This window comes from Crocodylus porosus, unplaced genomic scaffold (assembly GCF_001723895.1).
Source record: "Crocodylus porosus isolate Cpor-Errol unplaced genomic scaffold, CroPor_comp1, whole genome shotgun sequence".
NCBI classification, from domain to species: Eukaryota; Metazoa; Chordata; order Crocodylia; family Crocodylidae; genus Crocodylus; species Crocodylus porosus.
In genome coordinates this window covers 19,324,840-19,351,583 of record NW_017728907.1, presented here as the reverse complement: position 1 = coordinate 19,351,583, position 26,744 = coordinate 19,324,840, and the positions used below count along the sequence as shown (strand labels likewise).

Sequence of the window (26,744 nt, the reverse complement as noted above, 5' to 3'; positions counted from 1 at the left end):
CCTACATTGAACACCTTCAAGAGTAAATTGGATGCTTATCTTGCTGGGATCCTATGACCCCAGCTGACTTCCTGCCCTTTGGCCAGGGGGCTGGACTCGATGATCTCCCAAGGTCCCTTCCAGCCCTAATGTCTATGAAATCTATGAGTTCTGCAAAATGTGACTGTGGCAATCCTGATCAAACTATGGACCACATAATAACACTCTGCCCTCTATACAAATTTGACAGTGACATTGCAGAGATATAGTCCCTTTCCTCAAGAGCATTAGACTGGTTAACTAACCTTAAATTGAACTTATAACTGTTGCTCCAAGGCAGCCATATGAAAGAAGACAACTGAACAGAACCTTCAAAGCAAAGAAAGGCCTGCGCACTCCAGTAAAGGAGGGGCCACTCAACCCAGTACACAAAAATAAAAAAGGGTGCAAAGGAGTGGGAGGGGGGAGAGAGAGAGGAGAAGGAGGAATGCAAGTTGCAGGGTCAAAGTGATCAACAGCTCTGAAACCTGATTTCTTCTACGAGTCTATAGAGCAAGCACCACAAACAGCAGCAGTATAACCTTGCACAAACAGTCCTGCAGTTGTCCCTTCTGAACCATGCTGAGGTGCATCTAGGGATGCAGGTGGGTTAGTTGCCATGAATCTCCAGTACTCAGCTTCTGTCAGTCAGAACTCCAAGTGCAATGCAACCATTTCTCCAGAAGGAGCCAGACAGTGACCATCTCATTCCTCAAAAGCCACTGGACAGCTGCAGTTAGAGGCTACTAGTCATCACTGAGTTAGAACAGATTTAAACCAGTGACCTAAAAATGAAAGACTCCATTTCCCACAATCAGTCTGCCCAATCCTCCATACTCTTCACTTTGATTTACTTCTTTAATAAATGCGTGTTTCTTAGTTTCCTGAGCACTCTTGTAATAAACGCATAAAAGAGCATCTAAGAGAGGTGCACAAATTTGGTGTATAAAATGCAAGTCTCCAGGTTGCCAGAAGACCTAACTGCTATGAATTTCATTGCACCCCTGATTTGACAGTTTCAGAAAAGTACAACCTGTGCTTTACTTACATGCAGCACTGATAAAGAGGAGCTAAGATACTTCTTTCATCCAGGGAGGGGTTTCCAAAACTGAAAGAAAAAGAAAAAAAAAAATCAGAAGCAAATGAACACTCAGCACCCTTTTAAACCGCACTAGGTTTCATAAGGAATTTGAAATCAATACCAGACAATTTCATGCTCCAACAGCTCAAATCATTTAAATTAAAATACAACCAAGCCATGACCATTTTCATATGCAATTACCAACAGTCCATACTAATGCACTTGACAAACAGCAACAGTCACTTCAGCTTATCTAGTCCCTTACTCTGCCCAGGCATTTCACAAACATTGTGAAGGACTTTAATAATATAAGCCCTTGCTACTGCTAAGAAGGGGAGAAAAGTGAGTTATGAATCTGGCTTAAAAGAGAAAAAGTATCGTCCCCCTGACATTGTTAGACAGGGAATGAAGGAAGGAACAGCCAGCTGACACATTCAGATGCTACAGCTGGCCAATCTTAGGCCAACAGTTTGGCATACAAGAAGGTGACCAAGTTCAGCCCATTACGATCACTCAACTGGAGAACTACCAAAAGGACTCCATAGCATATTTCAGGTCTCATCTAAAAAGATGCTACAGAAACTTTGACCAAAGTTTGTTTTTTTTTCCTGTCATATATTAATTTTAAATGTTCCTAACAAAAGGAAGGTCCATTTTAATTTAATAAAAATTAATGTTTAATAAGGTCCATTTACTAAAAAAAGCCTGAAGCTATTCTGCTCAGTTGTCTGAGTTACTAATAAGCATGTGTCTTAAAAAGCTGGAGTATATTTTTCTATTCTTTATTCATTCAGGCAACTTAAAAGGCTTTATACACAAACTGTAAAAACCCACTTCCAGGATTGGGAAGCCCCAAAAGGAAATTATTTTAGAAGGTTATGAGCATATGAACATAGATAACTATAATGAATACACAGACATAATAACTATCACATTCATTCCCCAGTGCTTAACATATAATTCCCCCAACTTCTCCATCGCCAAGACATTTTAAAAATCCACCATTTTTGCAGGATGCACTCAAAGTAATCTAAAAGCACCAGTACTTAAATGTTCCCAGTGTGGAACATGTTCCTGCTGGCATTTTGGAGTGTTATTGAAGAGCCTGATGTATAGAGACAAGGATGAGTATTAAACTGAGCCTTGCTTATTTCACACAGATTAGAGATACGGACAGCACATGGACAGACCAGGGCATCCAAAAGGAAGAAAGGTAAAACAATAATATTAAAGGAGATGGAAGTTTCCAAGCTATTTAAAAGATCTGTCCAGATGATGGAAAAGGGTGCATTTTAAAAACAAGCTTGCTACTAGAAACACTCTTTGGCTCCAAAGTTGTACACTAAATTCCCAATTAAGACAGAGCAACTCATAATTTAAACACATTACCTGGTAAGGACTGACCCTAAGAGCAGCATTCCCTCTAAGCTGCGCGGTGTGTGCGGCCACGCAGGCATGCCTGGCAGCATGGCATGAGCGTGCCCGTGCGGCTGCGCACGCCATGCAGCTTAGAGGGAATGCTGCCTAAAAGGGTACCTAATGACAACAGCTGTCAGCTACCGTGCCACTTTTTATTTTTATTTTTTTACATATCAACATTCTAGAGCAGGCAAACCCCAAATGTAGGCACAGTCTAGAAGAGAAGCTTTAGTTATAGAACCCCAAACACAATTTTACATTAAGCCTACACTGAGTGTAAAAGGGTGCTCCAGTCTTATTGTCTGATTCATAAAAGGATACTCTGTCGTCCTCTAGACAGGATCTAAAAGTACAGAACCTCATTATTCAAAAGAAGTTAAGAGTCTTTACAGGGCACTAGTAGAAACTGTCACAAGAGCATACAAAGTGCCAGCAGTGGAGAACACATCACAAAGATCAAGACAAGCTTTAAAAAAATTCATCTTCAAGAATTATTAGTGAAATACTGCATTTCAAGCCTTTAGTGGCTTAACCAAATATCTATCCAGATAAATTAAAACTGCCTATCTACAAATGTCAAGGCCACTGAGCACCTATGTTATTTGAAAGGACTTGCTGTACGGAATACTGACAAGAGTTTTAGCCTGGAGACAGTGTAATGGACAACTATGGGAAATGCAGAATGTAGCATGGATAACTTTATCATCAGTGGCCAGAAGCACTAACATTACGTCCACCTTTTGGCATTATCCAGAAGAATGAGCATACTGGCCCCTTCATCATCTTGGAAGCTTTCATAGTGATGTCGGTCAGCATTCCCTATCAAATAGTCAAAGATGGAAGTGTCAATGATGTCAAGGAGGCGGGGGCCAGCGTCATAGGGTGAGGTCTTCTTCACAGCATCGCAGTAGCTTTCATCATACTCCCACCTGAAGGCAGACAAAGAATCAAAGTCAAAGCCATATCAAAAAAAGATGACAGCTAGAGGCTCTGGCAGAACAGCCCAGGAAGACTCACTCTTGCACTTCAATGAAACAAGTTTGTTGGTTTTTTTAATATTTTTCTTTTCACGTAAGAGTCTTGAGCACAGTCAGGTTGACATAAAGGGATTTTAACAGTGACCATTACTTAAACAAAGGAAAACAGGGCTCGCTTAACATAACTAACACATTGAAACCTTAGTGAACACAAGGTAAGCTATAGTTTTAACACATTAATTATGGACCTGTTCTTGGTAAAACCAGAGCCAGTTATTTTCTCCCACAATGCTCATTTACTCTTCCTGTTCATTACACAGTACTTGAGGTCACAACACTGAATTCCCAAATAAGATACTGCAGAATTCTCACCTTGTCTTTCTAAATGCTGCCTTAGACCAAGCTCCTTGAGTGCACCGTCTAATTCTATTCTTGATTTGTTTTCCCCTTTTCAACAGCTCTCTATCCATCTTTCTTCTCTAATGAAAATGGCCTCAGAAGGTCACTAATGACCTCCACCTCACCAAATATAAAGTCCTCTTTTATTTACTCATTCTTCTTTTGTCCAGAACTGCCTTGGCACAATGGATCATCCTCTTTGTCCTTGAAAGCTGCTCCCTTGCTGCATTCCCATAGTACTATTTATCCTCCATCTCCAACTGCTCCTTCAGAATCTCCCACCCTCTTCTCCACAGGCAAACCCTCGGGGCTCTCTCTTTTCTGCTCTTCATGCATTCAGGATTTAGGTTTGGGATACTCTGATTGTTTCTTCCTGCAGCACATACTACAAGAGAGGCTCTCATGGGACACTTGCTTTCCCAATACCTAAACTCCAATCAGCTTAGTTCTAAAGACAGTTCATTCCTTGTACCCCCATGAAGAGTTTCACAGATTATAGTCTGAAAAATTAACCCACCCACAGCTCCAGCTACATCCTTCAGGGCGATCAACTAAAAGAGATTCTTCTTCACTCTCTGCCCCTGACGATATATCCTCAACAACCTACCACTGTTTCAACCTCCACATGAAAAAAAAAATTTCCATCCAAAATGTTTTCCACTCCCTTCACTATCAGAGTTGACTATTCCTCATTTTTCTTTCTTACTATTATTTGCAACCTGGATGACATATCTACAACTCTCCATGACAAGGTTCCCATTAGGTCTTCTCATTCCTTCCTCTAAGTCTCTCAAAGCCATTCTTTCTCTCCATCAAAACTGCTGAAATCCTGCATTATGCCATCCATGGTCACCTATGACCTTTCCTAAGCAAGAAGTACCTGTCCTATAACCCTTTCCATCCAAGGATTTCAATGTACTTCACAAAACACCAATTATCTCTGAAATGCCTCAGACCCTCTGCAAACTGGGAATACAGATCAAGGAAATGTCAATTGCATAGGTTAGCTGACCTGCCCTGACCCTACTCCTTAGTTGCCAAAAGTCATGTAATGGACCAGCAGCAGAGACAAAATTAAAATGTAGCTGTTCTGACTGTCTCAATAGCCATGCTATCTCCAGAGGACTGAAGTAAATTGTACTTGGGCCTTCCTGTATCTAACTCTTTTTCTAGTTATCCCAAGCACCATGACGAAAGTCTCTCATTGCTCTGAATATATCCCATATGCCATGTCCTCAAAACCTCTTACTTGCATCTTCTCTTCTTCTTTCATCATAGCTAAGCTCCACCTCCTTATATTTAAATATACTGCATAAATACACAGCTCCTACACCTTATTTTATACTGGTTCCTATGCTGCATAGACCCCCAATACGTTACCCACACCAATCTCACAAGTGCTCCTTTTATCTTTTTCACATGTTTTAATTAATGCTTTTCAGGACCGTGCTTAATCTTTTTGGAACAGCTTCCCCTTTCCTATCTACCAAATTACCATCTTTTTCTTCCTCTCATTTTTCATGCAGGCTTCCAATGCTGACTCTGTCCCCAACACCATCTGCTCCTCCATTTATTTCCAATCTTACGTGGTATTAGAATCATATTGTGACTCCAAAGGTCACAGGAGATCTCATCTATTACAGGACTGAAAAAGGCTACATTTTCTAATGGCACTATAGAAATAATATTAAGGAGGATTACTCTGGACAAGGCATAAGCAGCAGGATTGGGAGGATAAACTCGAACAGAAATATCTTCCATAATTAGCACCAGCAGGAAGTAGATTTCATAACATATGGAATGTATGTTGATTTCTGCCCCTGCTCCCTCAGTTAGGTTTGCACAGGTTGAAAGCAGCAATATAGTTAAATAAAAGGAAAAAGTCCTAACATAGTTTGACCCCATTTACATAAACTATGTTGTTATAATATCAAAATTATCATGATAGAATAGGTAGTAAAATACACTGTGCAGATAGCCTCTTTAAGATGTGAAATGGCTTCTTAGAGAAAAAAAGAAGAAGAAAGAAAGAAAAGCTTTCTGTTCTTTCCAAACTTACAAAGATTAGATGATTCTGGCCTTGATTTAGTTCAGAACTTAAATCTGTGTTGAACACCTTGTGGCTTCCAACTTTAAAAAGGGAACACCAACTTGCTGCTGAACGAGACCCTTTCAGAAGCCAAAGAGTAGGTATTTAACATTTTAAAACAGATTATACCATGAGGTCAGATTCTGTGAATAATCAGATTATCAGAAATGAATGGGAACAACTTAATTCAGGGATTGAGAATATCCCACTGATCACTTATCCAAGAACAGCACTTGGAAAAGTTTATGGGTCTTGGCAAAACATTTACCTCAAACAGTTGCGGAGGTACTGTAAACTCTTGTGACCATACACATTTCTTTGTCTAATCATACTGTTCTGGCATGAAGACAGGGTCTATATATTGCTGGTAATCAGCTAATAAAAACAACTTCTTAGTTATAAATTCTTTAAGGTGAGATATAATGTGCTGTAAACACACAGGAATTTGTTCTTGAGAAAAAAAAGGAATTATGTCTTTAAGAAGATGCAAGAAATCTCCCAGAAATACACCAAAACAATTCTGGAATGAAAACTCCAAAAAAAAAGAAAAGAAAAGAAAAAGAAAACAAGTACAGAAAAGCAGAAAATGCAACAAAATCCATGAAAATTAGGCATGATGGGTAAGAGTTCAGTGTCACATTACGTTATTATCATCTTTATTAGCTTTGTACTAAACTTACGGTAGACACAGTGACAAAGCACCAGCAGCATGGATCTAACACTGGCCAGTAATCTCAGTGATGTGGCTGAGTTGCTCAGAAACCTCACTTGACTTGTGGGATAATTTACCTTCTAGGCAGGCAGTGGCATGCTAATCATTCCAGGATGCCCTAAGGACTTCTCCCTCACTAGCCCAAATTAAAAGATGTCCTATCAGGTCTTTATTTGTAGCACCAGTTCAAGAAATCTGGCTGCAACTCCCTTTGGACCATGTGAATATTTTAATTGGCTAGTCACAGCTAAACACTGTGAAGATAATCTGACTGGGAACTGCTACATTACAGGGTTATGGGGTGCAGATACCTGGCCAGTTTTCCTTCACGGTAAGTTCTGCCCCAAGGGTGCCGGTGCTTCTGAAGAGGCCAGACATCAGGTAGCCACAGAGTGACTGATCCCTCCATGATGTCCCCCTCCGCACATGCTGGTTCTGTTTCCCGACAATAATAACACTTCCCATAGAAACAAGTATTATTACCTAAAAAACAAAAAACAAAAAAGCAACACACAATGACAAGAATACAAATAAATCTATGGCAGCATCCAGTCATGGCAGAATCATGAGAGTTTTCTGCGAAGTCCTCACACAGGGGTTTGCTACATTTGCTCTCCATAAAGAAGGAAACAAAACTTTTCTCTGTCTCTTTGAAGGGAGCACTACCTGGAGATAAAACCAAGAGAAATATACTCATCTTTTAAGGTATGAAAAGCTCTGCATGGATACAGGAACTTTTTCTATGATTGAATATATTATAATACATACAAATACATACACAAATTATATCATAGCACCACTGGATGAATAATGACAGTCACACAGGCAACCTCAATTCTTGCAATTTCTAACTTTCAAGTGTTTTGCTTTGCAATCTTAATATTGTTCTTTTAAAGCTTGTGTGTGCACATGTGCTTTCCTAATATTGTAGAACAGCAAATCAAAAGCCCTCCAGAAGTGCCATCATGTGGCATTATGCTGTCCAGCTGCAAGGATCATTAATAGAAGCAAACCTTTAGATCCACCACACAGACCTCTGCTCCTTTAGCTGACAGATTAAGTGAAGGCAATAATGGGCTAGCATCTCTGTGTGGCCCTACAGTACAAGGATGGATGGACACCTTGCAAGAGGCTTTGACAGATATTTACTGACAGCAGATGAAGATTGGAACTTTGCAGTCTTTGGCTACTTTCCAGACCCTGGAGAGAAATATGTTTTCCAATTCAGGGGTCAGAAACCTATGGCCCCTGGGCTGGCCCTAGCTCACAAAGGTTGGGATCCAGTTCACAAAGGAGTTTAGAGCCAGCTCAGAGTAGCACAGGGAGGCAGCATGCAGCACCATAGCCATCTGTCCTTTCTGCAGTCCTCTTTATTGCTCTCTTATGCCTGTACTTATTCTTGTTGCTGAGAGGCCAGGGATCAGCAGTGAGGATAAGTGCAGGCAGCTCGGACTCTGGAAGGGGATACCAGGAAAAGTGGGGGGAGGGAGATTTCTGGCCCTCAGCAGGGGGCCAGATTGCAAGCTCCAGCCTATGGTAGCAAAAGATGGCTGATCTCTGTTCTAATGGACATAAGCTTTTGCCTGCTCTTCACCAAAATTAACTCCTTCGGCTCTGCCTCTATGACCTGCAGTCTAGCCCCTTGCTTACGTAGCTTCAGGTTTCAGCCTCCTACTTTTTTGTGCAATCATTTCCCTTTCCCAAAATTCAGTGTCCACCCTACCCTAGGCCTTGTTTCATGTCTTGACAGGCTTCTAGTCCTCTCTGCTCCCCACCACTCCCCAGCCTTAAGATCCTTATCCAACTTCCTCCCACCCTCTTTGTTCCACTCTCTTTACCCAGGTAATCCAGTACTATCCCCTACTCCTGGCTCCTTGTCAGATCTCTCTCTCTCTCCCTGATTCTGTCCCAGGCTACTTTGAGGTCTGACTAGATGATTTATCATCATTTCTGACCTTAAAAAAAATCATGAATGCTCCAACCTTTCCCCTCTCTCCCCAAGGCAGTTGTTAGTCCCTTCCAATTTCCTACCTGATTCTTTCTCCACCGACACCAGATTTCAGTCCTAGGCATGTGTCCACCCCTCCATCTTCCCTGCCTGTTCCTTCTCCAAATTAACTCTCCATTACACCTCCCCAAGCTAGGTCTGGCTCCCATTTTTATTTAGGCAGCTTTCTCTTCCCCACACTACATAGATGTCAGTAAAGTGATCTCTGGGAGCACAACAGAGACAGGTTCTCTACTCCCTGTTCAGCTGCCTGGCCCTAACAAAGAGCTGTAGCAGCCCAGAGCTACCAAAGCAGGGCAAATCCTGCTCAACCCCAAAGTGCAACTTGCCTAGCAGAGATGGGATCTTCAGGTGTTACCACTGTGTAAGTGCCATCCACTAGTCTATATGGAGCATGTGTGAACTGTGATATTTAAAAAGCTTGGTCAAAAGACTTGGTTAAATTTGAATGTTGATAAACAACAACCTCCAGGCACGTTTTTTAACACAAAGAAATATAACTTTTCATAACTGGACTGAAATAAGTAATAACGAAAGCACAAAGCATTAGTTTGAGGCATAACTACCATCTGGAAATAGTTTGCCTTAAATGACTAAACCCAGTGAACTGCTATGACCTAAATACTGAAAACAGTTCTAATTATGATCACCTCAGCCTATTTTATGTACAGTGTCTCAATGCTTCGCACACTGTGGTTTTAAGCAAACATCATCCATTACCATTTGGTGTGTCAGCCAAATCTTTCCAGCTCTCCATTCATGTTTAGCATAGACCTAAAGAATAATTCCATTTTTTTGCTTCAGACATTAGGGAGAAAATATTTATTCAAATAATTCCAACAGCCATACAACAGGCATAAAAAGGTAAAGGAAATTAGTTTTTGTAAAAAAAAAACAAAAACAAAACAAAACAAACCCCAAACCAACCCTGCCAAGTAAGTTTATGCAAGTGTCAAAATTCTTCCAATGACACGAAGCAGCTTATTACATCCCTATAGCATAGTTAACTGATCCACAACTATGCCAAATTCTCATAGCTCTTTTTATTGGTTGGCTTAACATGTTGTTGTTTGTTTGGGGTTTTTTTTGTTGGGGGAGGGGTTGCTTCACAAATGATATAATCCACTTACCCAGTGTCAAGAAAGTACTTAGCAGCTGCTCTGTGGCAATGGGTTTGATCTCTGTACGGAGATTCACAAACCGGCCAACCACCAGCGGAGCTCGTCGGAACCCCAGAATTCTGTTTTTAGGAAAGAGATGGCAAGACATGGGAATCTGTGACATGGACACATGCTAAATCCCCCAAACACAGTTTTCAGACCAGTGAGCCAACTCATAGATTTCATAGTTGGTAGGATCAGAAGGGACCTGAGCAGATCATCAAGCCCAACCCCCTGCCATGGCATCAATAAGACGATCACATATTCTATAATAGGTGATCAGGTTGGAGCTCCACCCCTCCATTTCTCATTTCTTCCAAGACAGGCAGGAGACTTTTCTTTGGCAAACAGCCGGATAAAAGATAGTCCTTTTACAGGCCGTCAGAGACGCTCCTTTATTGGCCAGAAAAGACATGACAGAACAACATGAGATATACCTTTGCTGCAAGGGCAGAATATGCTGCTTTTGCAGTACTAAACACAGGAAATGAGACCTTGCATCAGAACATGGATGTCATTTCTTGTGTAGCAATGCAAAGTAGTAACTGTAAGGTTTTGCTCTGTTCACAGCAAGAGACAGTTTCTGGGGATTACTAAAAACTCTCCAATTAATTCATATGTTGAAACCCCAATTCAATTACACTTGAAAGTGGACAATATAATTTGAAAAATCCTGCTGTGTCTGAAAAATACAAAGCCATTTGTAAGCACAAAAAAAGATGGGAAGATTCATCTTACGTTTAATACAATAAATATCATCATTTAGGACACATGGATTCCATTCTTGTGTCTGTCACAGGCTTACTTCATGGCAACAGGCAACTTGGGCACTTAAGGCATTTATACACGTATTTTTTATCCCACGATGTGCCAGAGATCTGCTACTTCAGAGAAGACTTGATTAACTGAATCTGTTCCGCATGTGAGCCAAGGCAAACTACGCTGTGCCACATACAGTTGTGTAAGTAGTGAAATGCGTGTCAGTATGCAGAAAACGGTGGCGGTGAACTTTTGATGTATTTTTGTTCAAAAGTTTGCCACCACCAGTTTCTCAGTGCTGATGTGCATTTCACTGCTTATACAACTGCAAGCATTGCAGCACTTACACATGTGTAAAAATGCCCCTTGAATGGGATTTTTAATAGTGCTTAAGTTAGTTAAGCATGCAAGTATCAATGCAATATGTGTACTTAACTCAGGCACCTGAAAATTGCACCCTATTCCAAAAACAGAAAATGCCTATTGTACACAGAGGTAGTGAGGTTTATTTGATACCTGCCAAGTGTTTTCAGATCTTCAACTAAAAACGAAGATTGCAAAGTAGTATTTAAAAACAGGCATAACAGAACACAAGTCTCAGCAAATTATGTACAACATTCAGAACAGAAAAAAGGGTTGTGTGTGGCCACATGCACAATTATTTAAGCTACAGAAGCAAAGGTGGTAGCTACATGAAAACAGGCACAGAAATGAGACTATATGAAACAGTTGTCCCTTAATGGATCAGAATCTACGTTAAAGAGGAACACCTAATTGAGATGGAGAGTGGGGATGTCAACGTATGCCTCAGGCTTAAGAGCATACTACATACAGCAAATTCAAGAGGTTAATTTCACAACCATTAGGACAAAAACTGACTTTAGAAAAAAAACTTTGAATTTTTCAGAATCTGGACTTGCCAGAGGAAGTAAGAGGAAAAAGAAAATCAGGTGATAGTAATACACCCACTACTTTTGATACTCCTGCTCTAAAGAAATCCCCTTCAGAGATCCAAGCACAACAATTTTGGGCTAAAAACTTAACATCAGTTTCTCCAACTAAAGGTTAACACAGAATCTGCAATGGTTGTAAATTAGAAGGAAAATGAAACTCAAAGTCTGGGGATCTCCAGTGAGAGAAAATGGGATTGGAGTGATATCTCTTACAAGCAAATGTAATTGCATTTAGGCTCTGTGGCAGCCAGTAGTGGGTGCTCCTGCGTTAAGCCACCCACCTCACTGCGCCCGACCACCTCATGTCTGGCCGACCCCCTTCCTGGAGCACACCCGCTAGCCTGGGGTAAAAACTGCCACCACCCAGGGCTGGGCTTGATTCTGGCTTTGTGTCCCCTGTGTAACACAGGCCTACTAGCCCTTGAGGATACTTGACTCACTTCAAGCACCTGGGGGTGCTTCCCAAAGTCGGAAACACAAGTAGTGGTCTCCCTTAGTCAGCCGACCCAAGGGGACCCCAAGGCATAATCTAGGCCCACTCTCATTAAGTCTCCCATGCTAGGTACAAAGAAGAACTTTATTAGTTACAAGGGGTAGGGTTGGAATAGGGTACAGCAACATCAGAGAAATCCCATAGAGCAAACTGGGTAGCCTTTGATCACGCATCTGAGTTACTGCAAGCTATCTATCTAGTTAGATCTCAGGTAGCTTACTCACAAGTATCATCCAGAGGCAGGTGGAGATTCCCACTGGAGGCAGGCAGTTTCTTGATCATGAGTTTTAAGACAGAGAGCAAGTTTCAGATGGTGCAGCTCTTCTCTCTCTCTCTCTGAGTCCTCCTCATGGCTGCTGTCCCCTCCTTTTGGGCAGTCCTTAACTTATGACCCTTATGACCTCATTTACCTGGCCCAACGGAGGCCAGCACCTGTTGGCTGTCAGCCAAACAATTTGAAATGCATCTCTAGTTGCTGGGCAGACTGGCAGTTCCTAACTCCCTAGGGAGCCCAAGCCCCTTTCCCAGATATGTGATGCCAGTCACGTAGGCAGAGGGAGCAGGTTCTCCCCCTCCTTCAGGACTGTATCCAGCTCAGGTTACCTAAAGAGATAGGGTAATGTGTGTATCCTCTGCTGGGCCCATCCTAACCAAACTGTCACAGAGCAGAGATTTTGGGGAGAAACAGAGGTGGCCTTCTGCCACAGGCTCATCCCATTGCTAAACAGCAAGAAGGAAAAATACATGGTTGTGAAGATACACAGCTGTTAGGGGTGTGCAAAGCAGACCCTATTCGGTTTGGATTTGGATTCGGTCTGAATCAGGAACAGTGATTCAGTTAATTGATTCGGATCACTGTCCCCGATTCGATTCGGCCGAAGTTGAATCTGAAGATTCTATGCTGATTCAGAGAATCAGCGATTTGGACATAGACACAGCTTTAAAAGATTTTTCTACATTCCTTGAAGTAGCAGGCGTGGCTCATGATCGCTGCGATGCTGGGGTGCATGGAGAGTCCCACAGGAATGCAGGGGGGCCTACAAGTGCTCACCGGTGAACCTGGAAGTGGACCAGAAGTATTTCCGGTCCACTTCAAGAGGGAGCACACTGGGGGCACCCCCTGCACCACCTATGGCTCGGCCAAAAGGAACCCTAGGTGCCCCCGCCCAGACCTAGGAGGCACCAGTCACTGAGCTGGGGGAGGACGTGGCGGGGCTCTGGTTCACTTCTGGGTCTGCTGCCAAGTGTGCTGGGGACTCCACCCCCACACTTCTGTGGGACACCCCATGTGCCCTAGCATCGCAGCACTCACAAGCCCCTGCTACCTAGAGGTATGTAGAAAAAACATTTAAAAGCTGTCTCTATGTCCTGATTTCCTAATCTTTCCAAATCGATTTGGAGGCTTCCGATTCAATTCAGAGAGATTAAAGGGTCCTCTGGTTCAATCTGGATTCAGCGATTCAGCCACTGAATCATGCTGAATCTCCGCCGAATAGAATCAGAGACTGAAGCTACCCACCCCGGTAGCCAGACTCCACCTTTTTTTATCCTACTGACTGTGAAAGAGGAAGTGAACCTGGCATAAGTTCTGGAACAAAACAGTCTGGCAGCATACTGCTTTTGTACAAGGGATAATACAGGAATAGATAATGAAATTGTCATTAATAAACCAGAATGCTGCCTCCAAAAGTGTACAGCATCTACCCAAAACAGGGAGACATCACCATCCAGAGCAAACACAAATACAAGTAACATGTAGGCAGAGGGCTGTCACTGGATATTTGCTTGGGATAGGGATATGGCTCTTAGAAAGACAGGAGAAAAACCAAAGAAGCAAGGAAGAGAAGGTAGCCAAGAACAACAGTCACAAAAGTACTGGCATCATGGGCCTGTGAAAATGCTAAGAAAGTGCTGGCTAGAAAGGGGCATGGAACTAAAAGCAAATAAAATACTTCCTGCTATCCAATTCTCCCATGTTCAGAGGGACAAGATCTGTACATTTGCTGTAAATAAACTGGACTATATCAAATATATCCAGTTTCCTCCAAAATTTCCCCTCATTACCTACAAGCCTCAAATTTTGGCTCATCACTCAGGTAACAAAAGTACAATAGCATATCTGTACGCTATTGCTATCTATGCATATAAATAGCTAATCCCTCTTCTAATCTTGCTTATTTTTATCTTAATGATATCCTATGCAGCAATGACTTCCACAGACGATTTACACAATTGTGCAATAAAAATCATTTTGAATACACCACCATTTATTGTCATTAAAATATACCTTGTTTTGGAATCAAGACATTAGGAACAGAAGAAACCAATTTACTTTCTTTAGACCATTCGTTTCATATACTTTTATCATGACCCTCCTTACTCATCTTTTCCTGTATTTTCAATCATTTCACAGGAGTTTTCAATGCCCCTCTACTTTTTGAGGCCCTTTTCTGAACCCGCTCCAATTGCATACCAGCCATTTGGGGGCAAAATGAAAATGACTGCATCCATAATATTCTAGATGAAACTGCACCACTGATTATGGCAATAGAATTATGATATTTTCTGTAGTCTTCATCCCATTTCTTAAGCATTCTTTGATCTGTTTGCATTTATGACTATTATGACTGCAGCTGCATCTCAAGCTGAGACTTTTATTGAGCTGTACACAATGATACCCAGGTCCCTTTCCTGAGTGGACCCATTAACTTAGAAGCTTGCAAAGGAGATGAATATTTTTCCTCCTCCAAAGTGCATTATTTTGCATTTACTGACACTAAACTTCACTTACATGGCACATTCTACTACCTTAGGTTACTCTAAAGCAGAAGTACCAAACTCACCCTGATTCTTGGACCAGAACCAGGCCCCAGTGCTCCTCCTGAGCCAGATCCATGGGTCTGGTGGTTCTGCAGTCGTGACAGGCCAGTGGGGGTCCAGCAGTGGCAGAGCCAAATTGTGACAGGCCAGGTGGCTGCAGAGTGACCATGGGCTATGTCATATAGCCCTTGCTTGCTTTCCTGTCACAGATGCTGAATTCTACAGAAGGCCATACTCCTGCAGAGCCATACCTCCAACTCTTGGTAGACTGCCAGATGAACTAATTCCACAGGCCACATGTTTGACATCTCAGCTCTAATGTTTCACAGATTTTGTGGGACTTAACTAATATAAATAATTTTGTAATATCAGAAAATTAGGGATGCACCAATAAAGATTTTCTTAGCCGATAACAATACCCAATTATTCACCAGACATATTGGCCAATACTGATTCAATAACCAATTTACAGGAGCACAGTTGGACAGCACGGAGAGCAGCTCCCTGCATGTAAGTTTGTGGCGGGGAAGGGGCATCCGGGGGACCAGAGAGAGGACCCCACAGTGAGGGAGGGAGTGGGGCAGGGGCTGAGGACACTGCCCAGCCAGGGTGGTGAATGGGACCCCGGGGCTGGGACGGGGAGCAGGAGCCACAGGAGGCTTGTCCAGGGGATCAGCGTCCCTGTAATTAAAAATGACAGTGGGAGGTGCTTGAACTAAAGCTCATCAAAAAAGCTTTAGATCAAGTGCTGCCGCCACCATTTTTAAGCACGGGGATGTTTTTAGGAGCAAAGCCAAGTGGGATGAGGGCAGAGGTGGGCTGCCTATTGGGGCTTGGGGCTCTCTGCCTTGCTGCCTTTGCCCTGGAAGTCGCATGCTGGCCGTGCAGCCCCAGCCCATCTGGCAGCGGGAGGCATAATTCACTGCCCCCACTGCTACTGGATAGGCAGGGGACATACGGCAAGAACGCAGCTCCTAGGGCAAAGGTTGCAGGACAGAGACTACAGTGGGCAGCCTGCCTCTGCCCTGCACATAAATCAGGGGGGGAGGGCACATGTCCCCCCATGCCTCTCTTAGGGGTTGTGCACAGTGGCAGGGAGCCAGCTCCCCACCCCACTAGATGAGCTGCCTACGTCTCTGTCCCACTCCCTGCCCTGGTCCTGGGGGGTCCCATTTACTGCCTTGGCTGGGCAGTGCCCCCAGCCCCTGCCACTGCTCCCCTCCCTCACCATGGGGGCCTTGATCTGTGCCCCTTCTGCCCCTTCCCCTCACCAGACTTACCTGTAGGGTGCTGCTCTCCATACTGCCTGGCTGCATTCCTGGCTATGTGTATGCTGGGGCTGCACACATGCATTCAGCGTCTGGGAGCCCCGGCCAGAAGGCGTATTATATTTATTGGTAACGTTATCAGCTATACTGGCCAAAAAAAGCTGATAGCTTATAATGTAAATTTTTCTTTTATTAGTGCTGATCTGATATGCAACTGATACACTGGTTCACCTCTCGCAAAAATGCCGCTATTTCCCCACTTCTCTTTCTAAATTTTTGGGAAATATACTTTAAAAAAATACAACAGTACAGAGATTAAAAATGGTTTATTCCTCCTCTTTGCCTGCTGACATGTTTAAAAAATTGAGTAAATTAATGTGACATCATTTCCTTTTTTTAGAAACTGTGCTGGTTTGGAGAGGTGGGCAAAATATGGCCTGTTGGTCAGATCCAGCACACCAAGGGTTTTTGTCTGGCCTGCAGCGAGTCCCTCAGTCCCATCCAACCCAGATGCAAGGGGCAGCCTGGGCCATGGTGTGTACGATCAGTTCCATCGCCCCAGGTGTTCAGCAAGGCAGGAGCAGCGTGGTGGCTAGACTTGTTTCTCAGCAGCTCCAGCAGCAGCAGCCCCCCAAGCCGTAGTACCCCGCATTGGGCCCTGACCATGCAAGTCCTGGCCAGTCTCCACGGAGACTCTGGGATCACATGGCCATGACAGTGGGGACTGGGGCTTGGGGCAGAGCCGCAATCTGCTCCCCATGTGCCCCTGACCATGGAACCAGCACCCATCGCAGGGACATGTGGGGAGTAGATCACGGCTCTGCCCTGAGCCCCATCCCCATGTTGTCACGGCCCATGATCCCAGCCCTGGCCTGCCTGCCCATCCTGCTCCTGGATGCTGCTCCCCGCCTGCTCACAGCCCCATCCCATCCCATCTACCTAGCTGAGGATGGAACAGAGCCACTTAGGTGTTCTGAGACACTACTTTCAACCTGCTAATCCGGGATCCCACAAAGTCTTATCAAACATGCAAGGGTGAGCAGTTATTGGGGCCTGAGGGCCACTTAGGGAGTTTTGGTGAGCTGTCACAGCCTGGGTAAGTCCCTACTTTCTCCCCCCGCCCCCTGCAACACCAAAACTCCCTATCTGAAGATAAAAAGGTCCAAATAACAAAAAGAAAAAAAAGGGAACAGTAAAATCAGTTAACCTAACAATTCCATACCTGTCCAAGTGAAAGGCTGCTACCTCTGCGTTGTGTCTGTCATACCCAGCATAAGGTTCTCCTTCTACCACATAGTCTCTGGCATATCTGTAAATGGTGAAGTAGAATGTTTTGTGCAGAATTCTTCTTAGTACCATAGTTCAAAGCCACACAAGGAGGGATCGTGTTGAAGTGTAACTGGCTTTAGGTCATACCTAAAATTATTTCTTGTAGGAGATGGAAATGAATTTAGTAAGGTGACAGAGTGTTAAATTATGACGAGGAGAAGATTGCTGAGGTAGCCAAAACTATTAACTAATTTTATTTGAATACAACCACATGCAAGGTCACTTCTATGAATCAAGGCAGCAGGCCAAACAGAGAATTTGGGAGGTGAGGGGGTGTCATGGAAATCCATGACTCAGAAAAAAGTTCTAAATTGACAGGTAACTCAACATAAGATCTGAATGTGCTATAGTGGCCAATAAATAGGCCTGGCAGGATTTGATTTTTGTTGATAAACAATGATTTCACCCTACACTCACAGACCAAAGAAAAATATTTATATCATTAATAATCAACATTTATAGAAAGGGGACATAACAGAAATGATGGCTGATGGAGTAGTGTGTGATGATGACAGGCAGTCCTACAGCACCGTGCTGACAATAGTTTGGACTGCAACTCCCAGAAATTCCAGGGGACTGGGAACAAAGGAAGAAAAAGTAACAAAGTAGATGAGGGAGCTATGAGTGAGCAGAGCCAGGCGAGATGGCAGCTCTGCCACTCATCTGGCAGCAGTCCTAAAATATTTACATTTGTTGCAGCAGGCAGTTAAATTGCACTATAATAATAGTATACTATCATTAATAAATTGTCTGCCCCCCAAATCCCTAATTTTGTGCAAACCTGAAAGTTTAAATTGATAAAATCAAAATAAATGCTTAAAAATAAACATCAATATTATCCATCAAAATTATTCAAAAATAGAAATCAAATTCTGCCATGACTGCTAATAAATGACTAAAGCAATTCTTGCAGGGGAAATTTAATAATGGTTAGAAAATCCTAGAATCTAAATCTGTGCTAGATTCTTATCTGTTCTAGATTCTTCAATTTAGCAGAGAGGGGTATAACAGGATTGAATAGTTGGAAGCTAAAAACAAGCACTTTAAAATTAGAAATAAGGTACGCTTGCTTTGATGGCAAAGATGATTAACCAGGGGTACAAGCTATCAAGGAAGTGGTGAATTCTTCACCTCTTTTTAATATCTAAGTTAGGACTGGACAGCTCTCTGGGAGATGTGTTTTTGTCTCACACAAATCATTTGGATCAATACACGGATCACGAGGTGAAATTTGATAATCTATGATGCACAGGAAACCAGAATGTTTAGTTCCCTTCTAGATTTAAATTGTAAGTATCTGTGAAAAGTCCATGTTAATTAAAAAAATATGAGAAACTCTGGTTTATTTACCATGGCAAGGGACATGAAAATAATAACAAAATATCCAGGAGTGGTCAATTATCACTAATGTGGGTTGGGTCGAATTGGGACAGACTGGCACAGAATCAAAAAGCAGTGAATTAAATTGTAGCGGTGAATTAACCAGTGTTTACAGGAACAACTCTAGAAAACAAGGACTATCTCCAAAAGTATGTCAAAGTATCCAGCTAAACTTGCTTAACACCAATACAGTGTCAGTTTTGGGGGACATAAGCAGCCCTTATAATCCTCAAGTCCAGTCAAATCGCTGGCATTTCTGCTAAAACTACCAAAAGGAATGCTAATTAATGCCAGTTGTGATAGCATTTTCTGGGCTGCAGATCCTTACAAACTAGGGATTGAGGCTGGACCAGCACTTCATTTAACATAAGGTACAGGTGTGCATTGGTAGCAACTCTGGAATGAAAAATGACAATTTAGAGATGAAACCACTTAGATTATATGGCCTCTGAGCTGCACATCTATTGTGAGCTCTTGAAAGTACAGTTGCTTTGAAAGCTGCAGGTCTAAAATTGACTGCTATTGCATGATCTGCTCATAACTTTAGAATATGCACAATATAAAATCTTCTGCGAAAATTCATCTAGCAAAGATGGCAAATGGTGAGAATCCACTCTTCCCCAACTTCTAACTTTATTATGAAGGTGACTTAACAATACAATACTGCTGCGGACAGAAGCTACTCAAAGCAAAATCATCTAAAAGGCAGAAAGATCAACTAAGCGGTTATATGGCTCTCACATGGAAATGAAATTCCCTCCCAGAAGCAGCGTCATTGCAATAATGTTCATTATACCTTTGTTTTGTAGTATGAATAAGACTGAATACTCAAGAGTAATATACATGATTCCAAGACAGGCAAATTCAGTGCTCGCATGTAGAATATGAACCTACTCAATCTGTTAACACTGTGCCATAGGCACGGGCATCATTTTGAAAGACCCCAACAGTAAGAAACCTGACAACCTGCTCTGAGATTCACCATAGACAAGCATTTACGATCTTCCAGCATTCTACAGAAGATGGTATAGATAAACCCGTATGTCCTTGCCAAAAATTCCTTCTCCATCCTCTCTTCTCCCACATGCACTACATACCATGGCAATTTGTCCAGCATTCCTATAAACACTCCTGCTTGTTCATGCCCTTGATGTAGTACAGCCGCTTTGCATACATGCATACAGGCTTTCCATTACTGGAATGTAATTTAACGCTTGGTAATCCAGTTATCTAAAAAGCTCTATAGAAATGACATGTCTTGTTCCTGTATTTATGAGATGAGATGCCTGTGCAAGTGGTGGTACTACTGCTTCTGTGCAAAAGGTGAACACTGTTTCAGCACAGTCCAACCCCATGTTGCTGCTCCAAACCAGGCCTGGAAATGGATGTTAAAGAAAGGGTACTGAAACCTTCAGCTGTCCAGGGCAAATTTGCACTTGTTCTTAGAGCAGGGCAATTTTCCTCCAATACATGGTAGTAGAAGTCTATATTGTGGCTGCCTGCCTCCACATCCCCTGGAGAAGGATGGATGTCTGTTCTATGATGCCAATATTTAAACTTGCATTGCCCTGTCCCAAAATGAACACAATATTTCTTTTCTCTTTTTCCTTGTACCCATTTTGTTTAGGAAATCCAACATTTACAAAGGCCTCTTCTTGAGCTCTATGGTAAAACAGGAAAGTGTTCAAACAAGGCAGAAATTATGTTTTCTCATTGACAAGTAGAGATGAACATAAAACAACTACATTAAAGTGGTAACATCAGAGCCTTCCAGATCTAGTTCAAAAGACAACATCAATCTCCTCTCTTTCACCCGTCTAAACCAAGTCACCATTATGTAAACATACCATGGCAACCAGCACCACTCAGCAACGCTGGAAGAGACTCTTCAAGTCATTACCAGTACTTCAAATAGCCAGAAGACACTGTTCAGCAACCTAAGATCTGACCAACATACCCTCAGGATCAACCACATTGATTATGCCTCTGATCAAGAGAAAGGCTGGGTTTAAGGATCAAAGCTGTTTAGCTCAGATTCAGTTGTCTAGTAATATTCAGCTGCTCTGTCATCAGTCTGGCTCCATTCCAGCCTGGCAGCCCTAACACGAGCCCTTGTAATCCTAGAATGATTATCACCCACAATGTGTTTATACATAAATTCATGAATCAACAAGAGGAACAAAAAGCAAGCACGTTTATCCAATGCCTGATGGGAACATTTACCTCTTGGGTTTGAAAACCACTTTCTGTCCTCCTTCGAGTATCAACAATGCTTTCAGCTGGGTCCCCTTGTATCCCACATCAGCTTTTATTATTTTCTTGGTAGCCATGGCATGCATAACAGCCCCCAGCTCCGGCGTCTCCTCAGGATACACTTCCCGGGGCACCACCCACTGAGCTGCAATCTCCCAAGGGGACTGCAGTGTATGGTCAAGCCGGGGGTCCAGTTCTACACGCAGGCTTGCCATCATGCGGTGAAAGGCGCGCTGGTCCTCGCGGTTGGCAGCTGAGGTGTCCAAGTTGTCAATGAGGAATACCTTTGTGAAAATGAAGATGACAACAAGGATGGCCAGCAACACCACTCGCTGCTTCAGCTTCATGGTGACCTTCAGCCCTTCTCCCCTGACCCTCTCTTCCAAGGGCTGCAGGAAGTCTATTACAGATCAGGGTGAAGAGGGAGATGCTAGTTAATGAATTTCATTCCTAACTTTCACTCTGAGGGGTCTGCCATCACTGAAGCATCTTCTGGGACCCCTATAAATTAACAAAAAAGTTTAAGTTTCACAGGCTTATACCCTCAGGTACCATCAGCTCAAAATGGGTTAAAGATGCCACATTTGCAACCAACCCTAAGCCTTTCTGCCCATTTCTATGCTTCTGCAATCCCACTTTCCTTTTCTGTAAGCAATCACCCCTCATTCCTTTGTGAACAACCCACACAAAAAAAGGAAATGACTCATGCAGTGAACCAATGACTCTCCAGCAGTGCCTATAACTTGGTACCTGTAATTACAAGTAAAACATTTTGAGAAAAATGTAACTGAAGAAAATGCATCACTTTAAGAATAAAAGTGCCTTTTTTCTTTGTTTGTCATCATCAGAGTCTGTTTCATCCCCCCACCCCCTTGCTTTCCTCCGCTGCCCCAAAAAAACAGGAACATGACCTCTCAATTTTCCTGTATCTAAGTTTACCCTTTGTGATAGCTTACAGAAGCAACAGCTAAGAAAATCTACAGAGCAAAGAAATATTGGAGTGTAAACTACAGATTTACAATATTCTCAAAGACACAGCAAAGTGAAAAAAAAAATCATTCTCTTCAGAAACCTTAACCATGAGCAAGCTGTGTTGTACCACATCAATGTCTCCATACTTAAGCAAGACCCCAAGGGACATCTCCCCGTTCAGTGAGTCTCTGCTGATAAAGATTTATCAATTTAGACCTATCCAATGCATAGTTAATCTAATTTGGTTAAATTAAGTGGAGAAAAAACATTCATCCTTTATTAGTTGAACACAACCAGAAAGCAAAATGAAACTGACATCACATCACCACCACCTCAGACCATTTAAGAAGTTGGTAGACATTTCACACAGGTACATAAACACTTTTCTTGGTAACATCCGGAAACTATACAGTGAACAGTGGGATGACTGAAACATAAGAGTCCACTCACTTGTTCCAACAGGAAATAGGTTGACTAGCAGTTATTTATTCAAGACACTGAAAAAAAATAAAAGTGCACAAAGCTCAGTCACTTCTCTTCCATTGCCTGCTTGCTTAGACTTACATGGAATAAGCTGCATCAGAAGATCTAAAAGTCCCCGTGATCTACCCCTCCAAGAATGATCTACATGTCTCCATGACCTATCCCTCCAGGAGTGAAGGTATTGGGGGCTGCCATGCACTTAATTTTGTAGGGTGTATCCTTGGCCTCGTAGCTAGCCAACACTGCAGTCCTCAGTCTGGCACAGCCATGGCACATGGTATAAAACCCAATGGCAGAGGAAGGCAATTAAATGAGGGACAGGCAGCTGACCCACTTTTAACCTAAGAAAGTCACCTGTAGGAACAAGCAAGTTTGATAATCAGCCCCCAGTTCTCTACATTCTGAAACTGATTCCTTTAAAACTGTATTCAGCTGACCAGCATGCAGTTTCAGGGCAGCACCCTGCAGTGAGACAGGAAAATGGCAATTTTAACCCTACTGTTTTTAATTTGACCTTTTCTATCACTTTCATTAGCAGGTGACAGCTCGGTTCAGATCTGTTCCTTCCCAGTCACACATTTTGCTTGACAGAACCTATTCGTGGATATAAGCACATAAAGCTATGCCATCTTGAAGACAACTTCCATGCAATCGAAATATGAATAATAGGCTTAATGGCAACAGTCACTATTCAGAGCAAAAGAAAAAACTCTAGGAAAGGAAAAGAATGAAAAAGAAAGTCAACTGTCAGGGCTGCTTCAAACTAGCACTGTACCCACCTTATGTAATGCATACCTGAGCTGTCAGATAAAAAAAAAGGGCACTCACACTGGTAGTGAAAGGAAATGAACCAGGGAATCTACATTCAATTTAAAACTGTCTCAATTCAGTTGAACTAATGCAGGGTGTCTCTGAGCAATATGCCAACTTGCTTGACACAATCACTGCAGGCAATGGGAATCTGATGTACAACTGGCAAAGGCTCATGTAGGCAGAGTGCCTATACCCCTGCGGGTGCAGGTTGGAGTCTCTCACAGAATTTCTCAGGCTGAAAAAAATGTTACCCATGTGCCACCATAAAAATGTTTATGGTATCACAAAACCTAAGCAAACACATGCCCATGCCTCTTGACACACCACAAATGCCCAAAATCATGGCCCCAGTGATGTGCAACAATAGTTTGTGTTGTCTTTTCACAGCAGACATCTGTTTATGGTGTTCGAGCACTGGTAGCCCAGGACTATGGGGTTCCTCTGCTTGCAGACACAACTAGGGGCACAGCACCCACGGCTGGCGTCCTGCAGGATTGGGCCCACAAAGCCCCAGGAGCAGCAGGGGCCCAACTCTGTGGGACCATGGCCTCAAGCAATGTTTGTAGACACCAATGAAGTGGATCAGCTATGCCAGAACATGTCTCAGTACAGCTGATCCTGCTCCAAAAACAATGTCTGTTTATAACCTCAGATTAGTATTAAAATGACTCATGACTTTTAAGAACATCACATAGATTAATAAGACTAGAATTTAATTTTCAAATTCTTCAGCTCGTTCTTTTAAGCCAAAAATTCAGCATAAACACTAAGGCAGTCTGTACAGGTATTTTCATTCTGCAAAGTATTTCAAAGACTCATAACAATTTATACCAAATCAAACAGTCCACTTCAGGCCCATTACTCCCTAGTAAAAAAAAAAGGTCTTAAGAAGGAGCTTCTTGTAAAGTGTTATGTCAATATTGGGTATACTTATGTGACAAAAATTAAACTACCAAGACCAGCCATGCTGCATTGCCCTGACCTCTGGGGCTGGGGCAAGCAGTGGAAGCAAAAGTAGTAAACGGAGAAAGGAAAGGGAGGCCAGAGACAAAGGAAATACAGGCAGGCCTCAGACTGATGACATAATCGGTTCCTGAAAACCATGTCTTAAGTCGAAACGTTGTAACTCAGAACCAATTTTCTCATAAGAAACAATGTTATAAATGGGGGACTGGGTCCTGAACCAAGGCCCAATACCCTATTTTCACCAAAAATAACCCAGAATTTTGTACTTGATCAATTGTAGATGAGTAATATAATTACATTAATGTATGTATGTTGTAAATAGCAATCATAATGATTTGGAAAGACTTTTTTGAGGTGACTTTGCTGGACTTTTTGAAGGGCTCTTGGTTGGACTTTTTGAAGGGTTCTTGAACGGAGTCTTCTCAGGAGTCTTGGCTGCAGGCTTTTCTGGAGTCTTGCCTGCTTTCTTAAAGAAAGTGTCCAAGGAAGTTTGGACAGATGTTCTCCAGGGAGATGAGTGATGCAGCAAACTTGTTCGCTGGCATGGCGTCGCATCAGATCAAGTGTTGTAAAGTCAAAACTGACCTCAGAAAGTTGAAACAGGTTGTCAATTTATAAACACTGTAAGTGAGAAATGCTGTAACTTGAAACATTGTAAGTCAAGGACTACCTGTAAAGAAAAAAAGGAAAAGGAGGCAACAGCAGCTGGAGCCAAAGGGGGGGGGAAGCAGCAGCCAGGTGGAAACCTGGGACCTGCAACTTAACTCTTTGTGGCCTGCAGGCTGCTAGTTGGACAGTCTGATTTATATACACAATTAAATTTAAATCACCCAAGTTTGAAATATTTTGGCTTTAATATGGTAATTTTAAAAATAAGTTATTCTTCATAATGTTTTATTTAATGCTGTGTCTGTGTGAAATACAGTCAATAACAGAAGCCATTCATGTAAACAGGATCCTTAACAAAATAGCTACTACAGAGACCTAAGAGAGGCTAAAATTTAATGACCTGGAGTGTAGCAGCTTCCGAGGAAACTTCTGGCCGTAAGAACTGTATCTGTGTAAATAATATCTGGCAAAAACATTACTTCTAAAGAAAGTATATGATACAAGGCATTTTCGTGACTTCCCTCACAGAAATCATCACTGACCACTACCATCAGGATTTCTCCTCTCAAGCCATACCATTTTTCTGACTTTCTGTACATCTTGATGTTCAGACTAAATTCATATTTTAGTTTGTGTCCTCTGTAGCTTTAAATAGGTAAGAGACCGACCTGACTTCTTACACATACATCTACTGAAATGAGTCATCAGCTACTTCCCTTAACAAACATAACACACCCAAATTGCAGTGTAAGGGATTTCGCAGACTAACTGGGAAGACTCTACCTTATTTTTTAAATGCCAACCTGATGTTTGTTGCTGTACAAAACAAATTCCCTTCCTGGGGAATGTTGCCACACACAGATCACACTGGGGGAACCGGAAAATACTGACAATGCAAGGGTTTGTTTGTTTTATTTTACAGATGGCAATAATATAGCATTATACAGATAAAGGTTAACACCTGTACTTTGGAAGAAGTGGGTTTCATGATGATGAAAAGTAGAAAGGTTGTTCTGATATATGAAAAGCAGCACAGAAGATAAAAGTAGGAGGAATAAACTAAAGGCACGGTGAAGCAACCACTGCATAAAAGAACAGACCACAATCAACCCTCCACATTTCTCCTAGACCACAGTGCATCCATAGCAAACTAGTCCCTACAAAGTGCAAGGAAAGAAAGGATCGACAGGGAGTGGTCCATAGGCAACTGACTGTGGCCTCTGAGACCACCACCGGTATACAGACCCAGGTGGCAATCACTCAACCAGGTGGTTTACGGAAAGAAACAAGAGCAGAAACAGACTGCACAGGATTGTGCAGATCTCAAAAACTGAGAACAAGAACCAAAAGTAATTTTCTCCTCTAAAACAGAATCCATTTTTAGAATTTGTTGATCCATTTTTAAAGTTTGTCCACAGCCTTTTCATATGTTCATATGACCCACTTTTGAGTCATGACCCAGGTTGAGAAACACTGCTTTAGAACAAGCAAAAGGCACCGATAGCTCAGTCTTGCTGGTTTTCCCTTTGAACATGAAGTCCTCTGTCCTTTAAGCATATACAAACCAGAGACTAGAAAACTGATCACTGTGCTGACAACACTTTCTTCTTTTTCAACTGGAATGGAGCCAGGCTTCATTATGGCCTTCCTCTGCCCCACTTCATATTTTATACTGGCCTCTGGCTAGCAAATTTCTGGAAAATTTTTTACCCTTCTTTTCAGGAGAAGGTGCTCTCTTGTTCCTTTGCTTCAAAGAATCAGGGGCTCGCTGAATGGTCTTTTC

At 42.4% G+C, this 26,744-nt stretch overlaps 1 protein-coding gene across 1 annotated transcript in view; it reads right to left on the bottom strand.

Annotated features, from left to right (window-relative positions):
- Positions 1–21,649, bottom strand: part of FAM20B (FAM20B, glycosaminoglycan xylosylkinase) — a 29,508-nt gene extending 7,859 nt beyond the window's left edge. The window contains exons 1-6 of the mRNA XM_019530908.1: positions 21,089–21,649; positions 17,379–17,465; positions 9,834–9,943; positions 7,007–7,178; positions 3,256–3,447; positions 1,067–1,126 (exon numbers count right to left, since the gene is read on the bottom strand). Of these exons, the coding sequence (XP_019386453.1) occupies positions 1,067–1,126; positions 3,256–3,447; positions 7,007–7,178; positions 9,834–9,943; positions 17,379–17,465; positions 21,089–21,465 (998 nt within the window). The 5' untranslated portion in view covers positions 21,466–21,649. The remainder of the gene's footprint in view (positions 1–1,066; positions 1,127–3,255; positions 3,448–7,006; positions 7,179–9,833; positions 9,944–17,378; positions 17,466–21,088) is intronic.
- Between the last annotated feature and the right edge of the window lie 5,095 nt (positions 21,650–26,744).